The sequence below is a fragment of the Excalfactoria chinensis genome, chromosome 2 (assembly GCF_039878825.1).
Source record: "Excalfactoria chinensis isolate bCotChi1 chromosome 2, bCotChi1.hap2, whole genome shotgun sequence".
NCBI lineage: Eukaryota > Metazoa > Chordata > Aves > Galliformes > Phasianidae > Excalfactoria > Excalfactoria chinensis.
In genome coordinates, this window is record NC_092826.1 from 141,050,555 (window position 1) to 141,067,012 (window position 16,458).

The following is a 16,458-nucleotide window of genomic DNA, read 5'->3' on the forward strand; positions in this document are numbered from 1 at the left end:
CCCTCCTGTTTATACACCCCCATCAAGTACTGGATGCCCACAATGAGGTCTCCCCGCAGCCTTCTCTTCTCCAAGCTAAACCAGCCCAGTTTGTTCAACCTTTCCTCATAGGAGCTGCTCCAGCCCTCTGAGCATCTCAGTGTCCCTCCTCTGGACCCAGCACAAGAGCTCCACGTCCTCCCTGTGCTGGATGTATTGAGAAGCACCAGGCAGGACCCCTCACATCACGCCGCTTCCCTTTTCACTCAGACAAGGTGTTTAAACCCCCCCTTCATCTCAGTTGCTGACAAAGCTGCAGCACTAATGAGTGTGAGCATGCAGTGCATATGACCCCAGCAGACAGAGCCGTGGGTGCCCCTGGCCACCGCAGGGAGGTGGACTTGTGGGCCATCAGAGCTCCCCTGTATGAGTTCATCCAGTTCTATGGCTCTAAATCAAAAGCAGCAGATCCTTGCATTGGGGGACAAAGCAAGATTCAGCTGCCAGCTTCAGCTCAGCTGCTCACACACAGGGAGGGCCCTATGAAGGCGCACAGCTCAGCAGCAGCAGGCTATGGGCACTCCAGATGGGGTTATCAACCCACGTGCTGTTCTGGGATGGGAAGCACTGTGTGTGTGGCACTCCCCCCCCTCAGCCTGTGCCTCCTCTAGAAAGCTCCAGCCTACAATCATTATTATAATGACCCTCGTCTTGTGCTGAGTAGGAACGACTACAGAACGCAGAGCAGAAGGCAGAGCAGAAGAATCCCAGCTCCATCCTCAGCTCTTAAAATAACCAGCAACATCTACAGCCATTGTGTAGTAGGCCTGGCAGAATCACAGTGAGGGGAGCGATGCTGAGAGCAGCAGGTTTGCTCTCCCGCTTCAGACACTTACGTTCCACCTGGATGCTGTCGGCATGGCCTTTGCTTTTTGGTTCCTGGCTCCCCGTATCGTCATCGTCCAGCAGAGGCACGTAGTCTGTTTTATCCACCGTCTCTCCAACCACGTCGTCAAACTTCTCTGCTTCCAGCGTGGCGATGAAGTCCCGCTTCACCTCTTCCTCAATCTCAGGAGGTGGCTCTGTCAGAGCGTCCGCAAGGCTGAGGCTGTGATCCAAGTCAGCCATGGTTGAGCACCTTTGCAACCTGCAACATCATTAGAAGAAAGGGGTGTGTTTCAGTGAGGGACAACGTGAGCTCAGAGCTTTGCTGGCACAACAAGTAACGTTGGTTTTAGCGCTCAGTAACTCCCAGATGTTCACAGAACCCCCATCACGGCACAGAACCCAACCAAAACCCTTCCCCACCCCAATCAGGTTGCATTGCATTGACACTGCTACGCACCACGGGACCTTTCATAGCCTTAAACTGAGTAAGAACCTGGACGGGCAACACCCGGCCGGCACCAAGAGCCCCACATCCATTTCTGCCCTGCCTCAGACCTGAGTTAATGACAGATCCTCAGCAGCAGACACAGATGTGACGCACAAGAATGGAGTTCTTGCTCGGCCTCCACCCAGCCTCCCCGATGGAGATTAGGCTGTTATGTAAGCTGATGGATACCTCAGCGATGCTCTTGAGCCAGCAGAGCGTTTACGTCCTCAGCAAACCTCGCTAATGCCAACAAACCCATCCTAAGGCCGGGATTGGACTGGGAGGTAAAGCACAGGAGGGGCCTTTTAGCAGCATTTCCTTTTGACAGCTTAATTTAGGGTCTGTGCAAATAGCAAGTCGTTGCCATCCTCCCACTCCATTGGAAACCATTGCCCAACCGCCCTACAGAGAAGCCCTTCTGCACTGAGCATCCACTCCCAGTGCAATCTGTGCCGGGTGGGCGTCTTCAGCCAGGTTCAAAACGTGCATTGCCATAACCCTGCAGGCAGAGCAGACTTAATAGTGGTTTTCAGATGGCCTAGAAATTATTTCATTGTTGCTCCGGTGAGATAATCCATCATCATCCCTTTAGCCTTCCATTCAGCACGGAGAAGAGAAGGCTGCGGGGTGAGCTCAGTGCAGCCTGCCAGGACCTGAAGGGAGCCTCCAAACAGGAGGGGAGTCAGCTCTGGGAAAGGGCAGATCAGAGCAGGACAAGGGAAATGGGTTGGAGCTGAAGGAGGGCGGATTGAGGGTGGATGTCAGGGGGAAGTTCTGTACTGTGAGAGTGGGGAGGTGTTGGAACAGCTGCCCAGAGAGGCTGTGGATGCCCCGTCCATCCCTGGAGCTGTTGAAGGCCAGGTTGGATGGGGTATATACCTGGGCTGCTATTCAATGGGGAGGTTGGTGGCCCTGCCTGTGGTGGGGGGTTGGAGCTTCATGATCCCTGGGGTCCCTTCCAGCCCAAACCATCCTGTGTGATTCTGTGTTAATCAACCTTGCAAATGCCTGCAGAGCACAGCAATGCAGGAGCCGCCATGTGAGCAGGGCGGGGGATGCTGGCAGGAGATGTCAAATCCAAACCAAGGTGGATCCCACCTGCAACGCCCCCGGCACGGGAATGTCCCATCACAAGTCTGATTCACAGCACGCAGCTGCTGCTCCTAATCACTGGGTGGAACCACTTCTGTGCCTAATACCTGCTGTGGAGTAGCACTGACAGTGTCTCTGTGTCAGATCTGCACAGGAGCTGGGACACTGAAACAGCCCAACTCCTGGGAAAGAACAATAACGAGCTGATGCAGGTTTATCAGCAGGACGTCTCCTTGTCTATATTTAACCTAATAAGGAACGCAGGAATGACGTTAAGAACTATCAGTGCAATTAATGCAACCCTTCAGCATTTCTGGGGCAAACTCAGACGTGGGCTCTGGCACACGGAGCAGCCGGCCAACCCACATGGAGCACTGCCACGGCTGCAGGAAGCACCAGCAAAGGGCACCCAAAGCAACACTGCACCCTGAGCAGCTCCTCTGCTTTCCAGCTGTGGCACTGAGGCAGGAGCAGCCCCAGCTCCAACCCAGGGCTCACAGAGCAGAGCCCACGGGGAAAGCAGCAGTGGTGGAACAGTGGCTGCATGAGCCGTGCTGTGTCCCTGCAGCTCTGCAGGGAGGGGTGGGAAGGAACCGGCCCACAGCAGCCACGGTGATGGAGGAGAGGAAGAGAGCTTTCCTGTAGCGATGCATTCTTCAGCCGCTTCCAGGAAGTCCTCAAGTTGCTCCGCAGCAAATCAAACCCTGCCCTCTTTTTTGTTTCCCCCTTGGCAAAATGATTTGTTCCGAGCTCCTCACGTCCCAGCAGCAGCCGGTCGCTTACACCCCATACCTGCCCCATCTGCTCTGTGCCTGGGACCTGCATGCACCCAGCAGCAGCCTTCTCATTGCAGTACACCAGAGCCTTCCCCCAGCGGGCTGAACTGAGAGAAAAGCCATTCCCACCCATTGCCAACAGCGCAGACACGCTGTCCTGGAGCTCCAAATGCTCACCAACCACTACATCCAACCCCCCAACCCACCCACCCATCCCTCCCCCTTCCCCAGCCCAACCATGGCGTCTCCCATCCCCAGTCTTTGCTCTCCCACCTTCTCACTCAGTATCTGACCCCAGCAGCACAGCAGAGGCCATGAGCACACACACACACACCACACGTGTGCTCTGCCCAGGGAACAACCCCCAGCAGCCACAGCTCACAGCTCATTTCCTTCCAGCAGCCTCATGGGATCCTCCCAGGAGCACGAACCCCCTCAGCAGGCAGCAGTGGCACCAACAGTGTTTACTCATAGTCGCCGCTGCCTCTGGCTTTCCATCTAGGGAAGAGTGGAATTTGCTTGCTGAACCTCGCATTTCCATTTTGCAGCTCCCCGGGGTTGGCTGCAGCTGCAGGCACGCAGTCTGACTGTAGCTACGATCGGTCTGACTCACATTCTGTGCCTGGCGATGGGGAAGCCGGGCAGGTGCAGGTTGGATGCCCCTCATATGACAAAGCTGCCAACTGCTCCCACAGGCCCAGCCGTGCCACCAACTCACCTCCCCCAGGGCAGCGGGTGTGGGATGGGCTCCCTCTGAGCTCTGGTCCTACGAAGGGGTGGATGCAGAGCATCCCTCACAGTGCATCCCCTCCTACAGCCGCACCAAGGGGCACCATCTGCTCACAAGCATGCGATGCTGAGTGGAAAGAGTAACAAACACCACCGCCCCGCTCCTGCTTTTTGCTCGGGGGAGGCGCTGCCGCCCTGATGTGCGGGCAGCAGGTGTGTTGTTTCAGCAGATCCCCTCACTCCTTTAAAATTAGCTCCTCGCCATGGAGAAGAGCAGGGCTGGGGCTGGGGCTGTCACTCCGTGCTTTTCTTAGCTGTGCTCCCAAGGGCACTTTGTGGGGCTCCAGATGCTCAGTCATCCCCGGCTGCAGCGCTCACAGGGAATGGATGGCGCTGAGTCACTAAGGAGTGGGATTCAGACCCCCCCAGCCCAGCAGGGCCAACAGGAGCAACGTGCCCAACCTGCTCGATAGAAGAACACTGCAATGAGCTCAAAACGAGCAGCTGGTGGGAAGCGGCCACCGAATCACACCCCAGCAAGTGTCCAGCAATGAGAGCTGATGCAAACCTTCACAGTCAGCTTATGGCCGCGCAAGATAAATGTAGTGCTTTAACTTCCCACTTCAGATAGGCTCACAGCTGTGCCTGTCAACAGAGCTCCAGAGAGGAGACAGAGCTCCAGCCACCACTGCTTGCCGGCAGTGCAGCTCGCTCCATTGCCCCCCACACATCTGCCATCTCCCCACTTCCACCCCCAGCTCAGGCTGCCATCTCACCTGAGCTCCTCCTGCAGCAGCAGGCCGAGCAGGCTCTGCACACACTGTGAAGCTACTGCTGAGATCCCTGAGCTGTCTGCAGCCCATTCAGCCACAGATAATGGACTCACACACTCCCAAGCAGGGACTAACGTGGACCCAAGCAGATAAGGAAGTGAGCTGCAGGAGCTCCAAGGATTGCTGGTCCACCTGGGAGAGGACGGCTGGATGCCATCTGAACAGGCTGAGTGTGAGCAAAACCACTGCCTGGGGTCAGAGCTGCTTTGGATTGGAACATAGAAACAAGTCAGAAAAAGGAAGTCAGCCCAAGAAAGCAGAAGGCAAAAGAGGAAAAACTCCCTAAGCTGCATGAAGCTGAAGGCTGCCCATGGCTGCACCAAAACCTGTCCTACCTCCAACCCTCGGCAATGGCAGCTTCTACAGCCAGCCTGCAGATGAGCCCACAGCAAACATCTCTGCTCCATAAGCTCCAAACGTTTCCATCAACTCAGCTACCTTCAGGAAAGCATTAATGAAGCCACTGACGCACTCTTTTGCCACACGCAATTATTCAGCATGTAAATGGGTGAATTTAGTTTACTAATGAGTAAGGTGAGACATCGGTCTGCAGGTATCTGAGTGTGCTGGGAAAGCTCTCCTGGAGATCCGAGGCCAATTCGGCTTCTTTCCTGCTCCTCAGACATCCCTGCACTCGATCCAGTGCCTGCAGACAGAGCTGGGCAGCAGGCTGGGCGAGCTCCAGGAGGGCTGCAATGTGGGCAGAGGTCAGTGAGCACCTCCTCTGCACTGCCAGCACTGAGCACTAACAGCCTGCCAGCAAGGTGGGCAGGTGTTGTACCGCTCTGGGAAGAGCAGCGTGATGTTCCTGCTCAGTGATTTGAGGGGCTGCAAGGGCCCTTAAGGACCATCTTGTCCTAAACCCAGCACGCAGAATGACTCAGCCATCAGCTTGTAATCCCACCTTGACACCAGGCAGACCTGCAAAGCATCCACACAAGCAGCAGACGGCGAGGACTGAGAAGCTCCCAGGTGCAAACAGCAATGCCAGCGGAGCTGGCTGCTCTGCAGAGTGCTCGACCAGCTGCTGAGAGCTCAGGAAAGGCAAATTAGGGGTTGTAAAAACCAAAGCAAACAGCAACGAGATGACAAAGCTGCTCCAGCCTCTTGGGGGCAAAAGCCTTGTGACATAGGACGGTCCTGTTCAAGAAATGCAAACCTTGGATCAGCAAGGACAGATCAGGGCATCACTCAGCCTTTCGTTGTCAAATAAAGGCTTGTTTTTAAGTAAGGGCAGGACAAGGGGAATGGTTTGGAGCTCTTCAGGACAACGAGGGTCCGTTTGTGGTGCCACAGCACCTATGGCAACTTGGTATGGGGACTGCCATGAAAGCCAAAGATGACTGACTGCATCAGGCTGTATTTATACATTCACGTCCTTCCTTTTGAGAGCTTGTTTCCAAAGTGTTGCTGCAGGGAAAGCTCATGGAACAGGCCCAGCTATTGCTCAGAAAGCACCCGGAGCAGCTGATGACTCTGCAGAGGCAGGACTGACCTGTTTGCTGCTCTGGCTCTCTCCGATAACATCCCGGGACTCGAGGGCAACCATATTCAGGAGCAGGATTTCTCTGAACACAACTATCACACAGCCCAGAGCAGCCTCCTCCCCAGCTCTCAGCAGGAAGCCCATTGGGCACAGACAGCTGTATTGATTCTCAGCTGCAGTTTTCTGTTAGACCCCCTCTGGGGCTCCATTCGTGTGCTCTCTGCTCAGGGTGTACCTCGTTTAGAGCTTCTCTTCTGTGCATGGCGATGCATCCAGAAAGATGCTTGGGAATGGCCTTGAAAATCCTAATTCTGGTCAGGGAAGTCAGGAAGAAAGAAAATCCTGGGCATTTAAGAGATTAATTCTACCACATCCCTGGGAATTCAGCTTAAATTGCACTAAATGTGCCCACAGTTTCCAAGTGCGTTTGGAATCTCCCCACTTTGTGCAGCAGCGGAGGGGCAGCACCATTCCTGGGCTGATCACTGCTACCCCACAGGGCAAGGACGGAGCCCTGCAAGGCCACCAGCCCAAAGGGGCTCCAGCCACTCATTGCGAGGGCTGGAGAAGCTGCTGGAACCAAAGGGAGTCTCTGAATGAGGACAGCAGAAGGGCAGCACACGTGTGAGGATGACTGTGCGTCCAGCTGGCTGCAGAGCCCAGAGCCTGGAGGAGCATCAGGTCAAGAGGAGGAAGAGTGATACAGCAGCACCACGACGGACCCCTTCCAGCCCTGCCTTCACCTGCACCCATCCCTCAGCATGGACTTGTGCCTCCCAAGAGCGTTTCGCTGTCAGTAATTACACCTCAGCAGGCCGATATGGGAACACCAGCCTCCTCATTTCCTTCCTTTGGGCAACGTCCCTATTAACCACTCAGCAAGACGGGGTAAGGCTGTCCAAGTCAGATCGCTACATTATGAGCTGTACGGTTTCCAAGCTGATAAAAAGTCCCATTAATAAACTCGCCCTAAGTTGCAGCAGGAGATACGCTCTCCCAGAGCAGCGTCGCCGGCAGTACAAGAATAACTTTCCTCTAAGCCCCAGCAGGGATTACGGACTCTAAAAGGTGGGGATTAATGGCCTTGGCTGGCCTTCAGAAAAGCCACATGGAAGATGAGTTCATAGATAATAACTGCGAGGGACTTTGAAGCGTCTCGCTGAGCGGCGACGCAGGAGCACTGAAATCAGAGACCAAAAAAGGTCGGGGTGTTATCTGCAAAGCCATAAATACTCGGCTCAGGCAAACAAAGGCGCCTGCCCACCTTCAGGCTGAGCTTCAGCTCTTTTTCTTTCTCTTCCTTTACTCTCTTAAGAAAGAAACACCCCGGAGCCTTCGGTCTCTTCCCAGCCGCCCCCAGAAGACGGGATTCTGGCGGCCGCACCAAACAAGGAGAGCCCCATTAATCACGGCAGGAACCATCCTGCCTTGGCAGGGAGAGGGCAAGGAGGTGGGGGGGGCGGGGGGTGCAGGGGAGGAGAGCTCTGGCTGTTCCCAAAGCACTTTCTGCCTTGCATATTGCCTGCTAAGCCACAAACCAAACAGGCGAGGCAAGCAGCTGTTGCCGTCAGCTGCTTTCCTTTAATAGCGCATGCATCAGAAAGGAAGGCAGCTCCCATCTCACTGAAAGCCAGCAGTAGAACATAATGGCTTTCAGCCTTTTCCTGCAGCCCTTTCTGCTGGGAGCAGAGCGAGGCAGCCCAGATCACCCATTAGATCAGCCTCCTTCCCTCCAGCCCCGTGGCAGTGAGCACCCAGGAGTGGCACCGCAAGGCTCATCTCCATCACCATCCCCACCTCTGCTCCTCCGGATCCCTCCTGCTCCACAGTGCTCATCTCATTCCAACCCCCTGCTGTGTGCAGGGTCACCAACCAGCAGCCCAGGCTGCCCAGAGCCACATCCAGCCTGGCCTTGAATGCCTGCAGGATGGGCATAACCCATTGTAACATACCCCATCTTCTCAGCAGTTGCTGTGAGCATGGATAGTGATGTCTGCTCTAAGTGAGAAACACAGTATGAGCAGCACACCCAACACCAGGTGGGAGCCTCAAGGAGCACAGAATGCTGTGCATGAGGAACTGGAGTCCCCGGCCAGGAGAGCTGGTAGAGGGATTTGCTATCAGCCTGGGAAGTAAACAATGCCTGGGGATGATCCAAGAGAAAGGGGCACTCCATTAACACAGAGCTTCAAAGCAATGGTCAGACTTGTTCCAGAATCGCAGGCAAAGCAGGGGAAGGCCCACTGAGCTGCCATAAAGCTCCCAGAGGGGTGAGCACAGGCGTTTCTTGGAGCCAATGCTGAACCCACAGCAGGCTCTGCACCTCCCAGGCCACGAGGGGAGAGAGAGAAACCACAGTGCTCAGAAAGCCCCCCAGCTGCACACAGCGGAGCCAGAGAGCTGTTTGAGCTGGAAGGGACCATTAAGGCCGTCTGCTCCAACTGCCCTGCAATGAACACAGAGTCACTCGGTGCACGGGATGCCCCTGAGACCCCCCACCCCTCCCCACCATGCCCACCACCCCTCTGCGCAGCCCATGCCAGCGCCACACTGCCCTCACTATGAGCTCTGCAAGGTGCAGTATCAAACACGGCTAGATTCAAGGCTAAGCAAGCACGCTCCCGTCTCCTTTCATAAGGACACTTAGCAGGCTCTTGGACTCCCAAACAGAACATTCTGGAGGCAGCGTGTCACCACGGGCTGACAAACTGAACGCGGAGGGAAGCAGAAGGTCACAGCCCAGGCCCTGCTGCTCCCCACAGCACAGAGCATCCCCCAGCCCAGGGCCGCCCCAGGGCCACGTGAGCTGCCTCAAACAGAGCATGCTGGGCTCTCACGTGATGCTTATTCTTAGAGAAGATCCCAGGGATTTTTATTGAGCTCACTTTGGTCATGCAGTTGGCCCCGTGCCATAAGAGCATCACCGGAGTGCTCTGCTCCGCCACGGCAGCAGCATTAGCACAGCACGGGCATATTAACAGCATGGGAAGTGGCAGGTTATGCAAGAAAGAACTGCAGATAAATAACTCGTTCCAGAAGGTCGGTCTGCTCAGAGTCTTGTGCTGCTGCTTTTTTAATGTGACAGTTCATGGCTTCAGGTCAATTCAAGTCGACTCTTTGGGCTCCTCAGACAGCCCGACCCCCCGAGCATGTCAGAGCCCAGATTTCACTCATCGAGTCCTTGCATTATCTAATGTTGTTTTAACAACAAAAATCCAGCCTAGATAAGAAAGTGACTGACATCCGCACTCATGAAACAGCTCTCTAAGGTACGGAACATGGGCAAGCTGAAGTCGGGAAGGAATACAGCCATTGCTCCAATGGATGAGTTAACTCTTTGATCAACCTTGCTCAAACGTCACAAGCAGAAGAACACAGACTTGGTTCAGCTCTAACAGCGCCTGCACTCATCTGGTTAAAGGTCCAAGTTCTCTGGTTAAAGTCAGTGGGTTGATGGCTGGACTAGATGATCTCAGAGGCCTTTTCCAACCTGGATGCTTATATCTATGAAGATGCCCCGTTAGCAGCACTTGCACCACTCTCAGGCCCAGGACAGCACCAAAGGAGCTCCAGCACGGGGCCTTAACTTGCTTCTTGGGCTTAAGGCACTTAGATGAGAGTAACTACAACTTCTTGCTCCAATCCTCTGGATTTTGAAGCCCAATGGAATGGCAGCAGGAGAAGAACACTCATTTCTGCAGCTTATGAATGCAGAGCAGCTTCCATCGCCTAGAGCACGAGCAGGAAGTCACTCAAGAAGGAAGGGAGTAGCTGCTGCAGTTCAACTGTGATTGTATTTACATTTCCGTGCTCCTGACAGCAACACATCCAGCCATGGCAGAACAACAAGGCACTGGTCAGGGCACAAAGGCAGAGGTTTTGTGACAGAGAGCAATGCAAACCTGCAGGTCTCCATGCGGTGAGGCAGTTAGGCTGCCTTAGGGAATGACTGGCTTCCACACGGCAGGATCAGCTGCAAGAGCTCCGTGCTCTGACATGGGCAGCTTCCATCCAGAACAACACAAGGCTGCAGCCCCTCCAGCAGCAACCTGCCAGCCCCCAGCAGGATGAGCAGCACAGCTGACTGGCGTAAGGGCAGAGGACGTTCTCAGCCAGGCAGACTTGGCTGTGGGCAGAGCTCCGTGCAGGATGGGAGCAGGGCGTTGCAAAGCAAGCAGCAGCTACTCACTCCTATGCAATGATGTCAGCAGCAGCCTCCACCTAGTTTGCAGCTCACCAGTGAAACTGATCCTAAAGATGTGGTTCTGTGCGTGTTTTCCTTCCAGCTTCAGCAGTTACACAAAAAGTGTGAGTTAATCCAGCAGGAAATGTTTTTAGAAGTACTTTCTCCACCTAAACACACTGCAATGCAACAACCAAATAAACTGAGTGCTACAAGAGCTCTGGGCAGTGGCTGTGGTTCAAGAGAGCAGGGAATCACAGAGACACAGAATGACCTGGATTGAAAAGGACCCCAATCATCACTGAGTTCCAACCCCTGCTACGTGCAGGGTCTCCAACCAGCAGAACAGGCTGCCCAGAGCCACATCCAGCCCAGAATGTGACCAATGTGGAACCACACCACCCAGGCCATCCCCTGAGAAGCAGCCAACAGCCGACCTGCCCCAGCACCTCCTGCTTCCTGCCTGCCCCCGGCTCCTGCAGAGGATGCTGGGGAGGAAGCTGCCTCCATTCATTCATTCAGGCGCTCAGTGAGGGTGGATGAGCTGTTCCCGGATAAGTTACATCAGGCAGCGTTTTTAGCTGCTGAATACAGTCTGTGGGAAACACCTGCCTGGTTCCTATGTCCTGAAAGCACGGAACAACACGGGTTGTAAGGTACAACCAGGAGCGTTCCTGGGATTGGGAAGTCAGCTCGTACCGTGACTGCTGCTTTTGTGCAACTGGAAGAGAAAGGAGGAAAACAAACTCACCGCCTCAACCAACCTGGAGGTGAACACAAGTGAGGAAAGGGCTGCAGCAGCTCCTATGAGGAAAGGGTGAGGGAACTGGGCTGGTTTAGCTTGGAGAAGAGAAGGATCCGGAGAGACCTCATTGTGGGCATCCAGTGCTTGAAGGGAGCGAATAAACAGGAGGGGAAAGGCTGTTTGTGAGGGTGGGCAGTGATAGGACGAGGGGGATGGTGTTAAACTGAGACAGGGGAGGTTTAGGTTGGATATGAGGAGGAAGTTTTTCACCCAGAGGGTGGTGACGCACTGAACAGGTTGCCCAAGGAGGCTGTGGATGCCCCATCCCTGCAGGCATTCAAGGCCAGGCTGGATGTGGCTATGGGCAGCCTGGGCTGCTGGTTGGTGACCTGCACACAGCAAGGGGTTGGAACTGGATGAGCACTGTGGGCCTTTGCAAGCCAGGCCAGTCTATGATAGGATTCCAAGATACAGTTAAAGACATCCAAGGAGCCCAGCAGATGTACAAGCAGAAGCCAAAGCCAAGTGAAGCTGGAGGAAGTGCAGAAGAGGAGCAAGCAGGGAGGGCAGCACAGCGCTCTCCCACTCAGCTGGGCCCAGCTCTCAGCACACCAACTCCCCGTGGGAGGTGAGGCTCCACCTCTCGTGACCTCCTCAGCTCTATTGAGGCCATAAGGAAAAGCACGCGCAGCACCTGGGCACCTCCCTCCCACCCCCTCCATCCCACCCAGAGCGAGATAAGCCAGCTCCTTTGGCTTTCTGACAAACAGCTTTTAGGGGATGACTTCAGTCAGTCTGGCAGGCAGCCACAACACATGGCACAAACAACTGGTGCTGCTGCCGCCGAGCCTGGCTTCAGTCATCTCATGAATGGGGACAGAAGAGCGCCAGCCTGACCCAAGAGATGGGACTGCACACCTCCCTTCCATCAGTTATGGAGGAAAATCAAGTAAGGTGTTCTGGGAACTGCTTTATCCCACACAACAAAACCTCAGGAGATGCAAAAGGCCACTGTCACTTCAAGACAGTTTTAACAAGCTCTTTAGAGCCAAGTATCATCACACTGGTCCAGTATTAGATATGGAGGTTGGTGGCCTTGCCTACATCAGAGGTGTTGGAGCTTCATGATCCTTGAGGTCCCTTCCAAGATCCAAAAGCCCACCTGCTGTAGCCAGGCTCTGCCAGGTTTGGATGTTGAGCTTCCATGGGAGCCCATGAGATCCCAGAGCTCTGGATGGCAGATGGACGGCCCAGAAGAGCAGACCTCAGTGTGCACACACAGCTGCACCAAACCTTCACTTCTGAGCACAGATTTAATGCTGGATCATTGAAACAAAAGCGGTCCGTACCTCAAAAGCAGGTGATCCTTTCAGCAGGTCCTTCAGTCTTCAGAAAATGCCTGTCTGCAAAACACAACACGCGCATTATTAAGAGGAAGCCAAACAGGCACCAAGTATTTGTGCATCGGCTTACGATGCAGCAAATCAAGCTGCAAAAGAAGAGCCAGTCAAGTATCTCAGAGCTCATGGAGAGACACTCAGCCTGTTCTTCACCACAGTGAGAACCAAGTCAGTGTCTCAGTATCTGCTTATGAATGCAAAGTTAGGCTGATTCACATGTGCTTGTTCCTCTCCCTGCAAATAGACACCTCATGTTCCATGGACAGGAGCCCCATGCAAACAGCCCCACTGCAGGCTGGACTAAAGGCAGGGCGCTCCAGTGAGGAAAGCACGAGGGCCCCATTCCCTTCATAAGGGCTGGGAGAGCTGCTCAGCCCCTCGAGGAGCGGGGAAACACATCGTGTCTGATTGAGGGACACACATCTTCCTGCACCACGCCTGCAGCCTCTTCAACCTGCAAAGAGCAGCATTCAGACAAGGCCCCAGGAACCATCCAAAGCTGCAAACACCGCTTTGTTCCCCGTGCACGGGGCGCTGGCAAGCAGAAATGCTTCATCTCCTTTTGCTGGGGCAGGAGGCACAGTGCTGTAAGAGGGGGATGCACCACTGCCATGCAGACAGCGCGTGCTGAACAGTGCATCCCACTGCCAGTCACAGCCACCTCCCCACCCCAACAAACAGCAGGGGGACTTTCCTAACACCTGAGATGGCTGTTCACACCTTGCAGCCTTCACCCATAGTTCGCAGCTTTATTCCTCCCCACTGCTGTGTTTGTGCCATGAGGCTGGAAAGCAGCACAAGGCAGGAGGAGCCGTGTGTTCTTCCTTTACACCCCACAGCACACCCGCCCCTCATGTTGATCTCACCTTTGCTCTCAGAAAACAGGCAGTGCCCGGTTTGCATGCTGGCCCATCGCACTAACCCTATAATAGACAGTTTCATGCCCTGCACCAGTAGTTCCGGTTCCTCAGCCCCTCTGGCTCCACGTGCTTTTATCACTGAGCATCTCAAAGCCTTCCAGCTCCATCCAGGCCCACCAGCAGGGCTGCCACCATCCTACCTGCTCCTCCTCAGTGGGTGACCACACCGTCACCTGGAACACAGCGGTTATTCTCACAGTCCCCAAAGCATTCAGGGTGAACGTGAACAAAATTGGGTTGGTTTTTTTCCCTCCTTTCTACATTAAGGACAATCTCTCCTCCTGAAGGGCAGTTTGGTGCTGGCACAGCTGCCCATGGAACAGCAGCCATAGAATGGGTTGGGTTGGAAGGGACCCCAAGGATCACGGAGCTCCAACCCCCCACCACAGGCAGGGCCACCAACCTCCCCATTGAATAGCAGCCCAGGCTGCCCAGGGCCCCATCCAACCTGGCCTTCAACACCTCCAGGGATGGACGGGGCATCCACAGCCTCTCTGGGCAGCTGTTCCATCACCCCAGATGAAGTCACCAACCCGGGGGGGCTCAGAGCAGTGGGGATGTGGATCTGAGGACTCCATCCCACAGCCACCGCTCCCCACATCACGGTCATGCAGACTCCAGCCCCAATGGTTCTGTGGTTCACATACAAACCTGAACATACACTGCTGTGCTGCCCAAAGGGAGACAGAGCAAACCTCCAGACACACTCAGGATTGCCACTTATCCACCAAAATGGAATGTGCTTCAGTGCAATTAAGCACTAACAAGGAATGTGCCATTCTCCCTATCAGACGCCCTCCAAGCTCCCTCATTACTCTCGATAAGCAACACTCCATTTCCAGAAGATTCCATTCCCTGGGATGAGAAAGTCACACGTTGGGTTTCCTGACACCTCCCACCCCTAACGCTGCATTTCCAGCTCTCCAGGCAGGCAGCCTGCTGCCCAAATCTGCAGCACACCACTACATGGGGAGCATGAGGGATGGCACATCACGGCTGGAGGGCTGCACCCCCAGCAGCATCACACTGCATAACAGCCAGGGCTCAACATGGCCTTGTGAGTAAGCTCCGCAGGCAGCACAGTAGGCAGTAACCCACAGACATCCCAGGCTTCCACCTCAGTCCCACCCTAGAGAAAAAAACACAAGCAGGAACTTCACTACAGCTTGACACGAGGAAATCCCCCTCCCACTCTTCAGACAGGCTCTGCAATGAAGCACAAGCCATTTCACACTTCTCCTAACAGCTCATTTCCTACATTTGCTTGTGACATTACCATGCAAAGCAGCATCAAAACCTGATGCCATCCCCTCTCCCACACTGCCCAGCCCAGCCTGCAGCCAGCACCAGAGGGGCGTTCATGGTCAGCCCTCCCCTTGGTGGGCTTTGTGGCCTCCTTTGTGGCCCCCACCACAGGCATGGCCACCAACCTCCCCATTGAATACCAGCCCGGGCTGCCCAGGGCCCCATCCAACCTACAGAACATCCACCCTCAGTCTGCCCCCCTTCAGCTCCAATCCATTTCCCCTTGTCCTGCTCCAGGCTGAAGACAAGACGGAGCTCCATTCAACTCCAAAAGCAGACCCTTCTTCTGGGGAAACGTTTGTAGCCATGAAGTCCAGCTTCTCCCATTGGACTCACACAGCATTACTCCTTGTCAAAAGAGATGGCGCTTCCCAACGGGGACAGAAGACGGAACAACAAAGCTGTGCAGCCGCAGAGCACACAGACACACGTTGGCAACGTCTGCATTTAGTCCTTATCCGAGGGGACAAGCTCTAACAAACAGGGCTCTGTGGGCACGGAGGCTGACAGGCACACAGTGAGGCTCATGCACTCAGACAGTGCATCGGCTGCTGCAGAGCCCCATAACCCCATTTGGATGCTGAAACTCCATCCTTGACACAAGGAGAGGCAATTCGTTCTGCTGGAAGCTGCGGGAGCCAGCAGCCATAGAACAACATGGAGCGGATTAAAGGACGCTGCCTGCTGTGTTCAGGGAACGGGCAAAGAGGGAAGAGCTCCCATCTCCTGTGTTCCTGCACCTCACACTGCAGCTCAGCGTGGACAAGTGACCAACGTGGCAGCTTGAGAGCCGAGCTACTGGAGGGACATGAAGCACCTCTGACACCGTGCTGTACAGAAGCAGCAACGCTGGCACAACTCACAGTAATGACGTGGGTTGGAAGGGACCCCAAGGATCACGAAGCTCCAAGGGCTGACTCCCCTCCTGTCTGGAGGCTGTGGATGCCCCGTCCATCCCTGGAGCTGTTGAAGGCCAGGTTGGATGGGGCCCTGGGCAGCCTGGGCTGCCATTCAATGGGGAGGTTGGTGGCTCTGCCTGTGGTGGGGGGTTGGAGCTCCGTGATCCTTGGGGTCCCTTCCAACCCAACCATGCTGTGATTCTATGAGCTCTCAGAGCAAGGACTGCTTGAAAGCTCTGTGCACGGGGCTGGATTCGCTGCCATGACACAGCAGCAGCACCCAGGACACCAGAGCTGCTGAAACAGCCCACCATGGGCTCTGGTTACAGACATGAGAGCCTCAGCAGGAGGCTGCATCCCTCTGGGTGCTGCAAGAGGAGCCCAAACGTCACCTCCCTGCTGTGGGGCAGCCTGGTTGTGTGGGCACACTGTGCTCTATGGGGCACCCAGCTGCCATCAGCCCCTCTGGGAAGAAGGCCTTTCATTCTCTGAGCCCAGCACTCATATTTAGGACTTCCAGCTAAAAATCAGAGCGAGTAAGAGGAGATTCATCCTGTAAGGTGTAAGCAGAAAGCGATAAGCACACCTGATGAAAGGGAAGAAGGGGAGACGGAGGTCACAGCGGTGCAGCCAGGTAAGTTCGGATCATTACCATGTAGCCGTTTGCTATAGGATTGCATATCACCTTTCCGAGGCACAAAGGAGACCATTTTAGCTCTTCTCCCAGCTGCCAGCC

The 16,458-nt window shown here is 54.9% G+C and overlaps 1 protein-coding gene across 10 annotated transcripts in view; it reads right to left on the reverse strand.

Moving 5' to 3' along the window:
* MAP4 (microtubule associated protein 4) overlaps positions 1–16,458 on the reverse strand; it is a 90,155-nt gene that overhangs the window by 61,066 nt on the left and 12,631 nt on the right. For 8 of the 10 annotated variants that reach the window (XM_072330434.1, XM_072330438.1, XM_072330429.1 and 5 more), the window contains exons 2-3: positions 12,548–12,601; positions 876–1,126 (exon numbers count right to left, since the gene is read on the reverse strand). In XM_072330434.1, coding sequence (XP_072186535.1) covers positions 876–1,107 — 232 coding nt within the window. In that variant the 5' untranslated portion in view covers positions 1,108–1,126; positions 12,548–12,601. The remainder of the gene's footprint in view (positions 1–875; positions 1,127–12,547; positions 12,602–16,458) is intronic. The other 2 variants (XM_072330430.1, XM_072330432.1) reach the window with 2 other exon arrangements.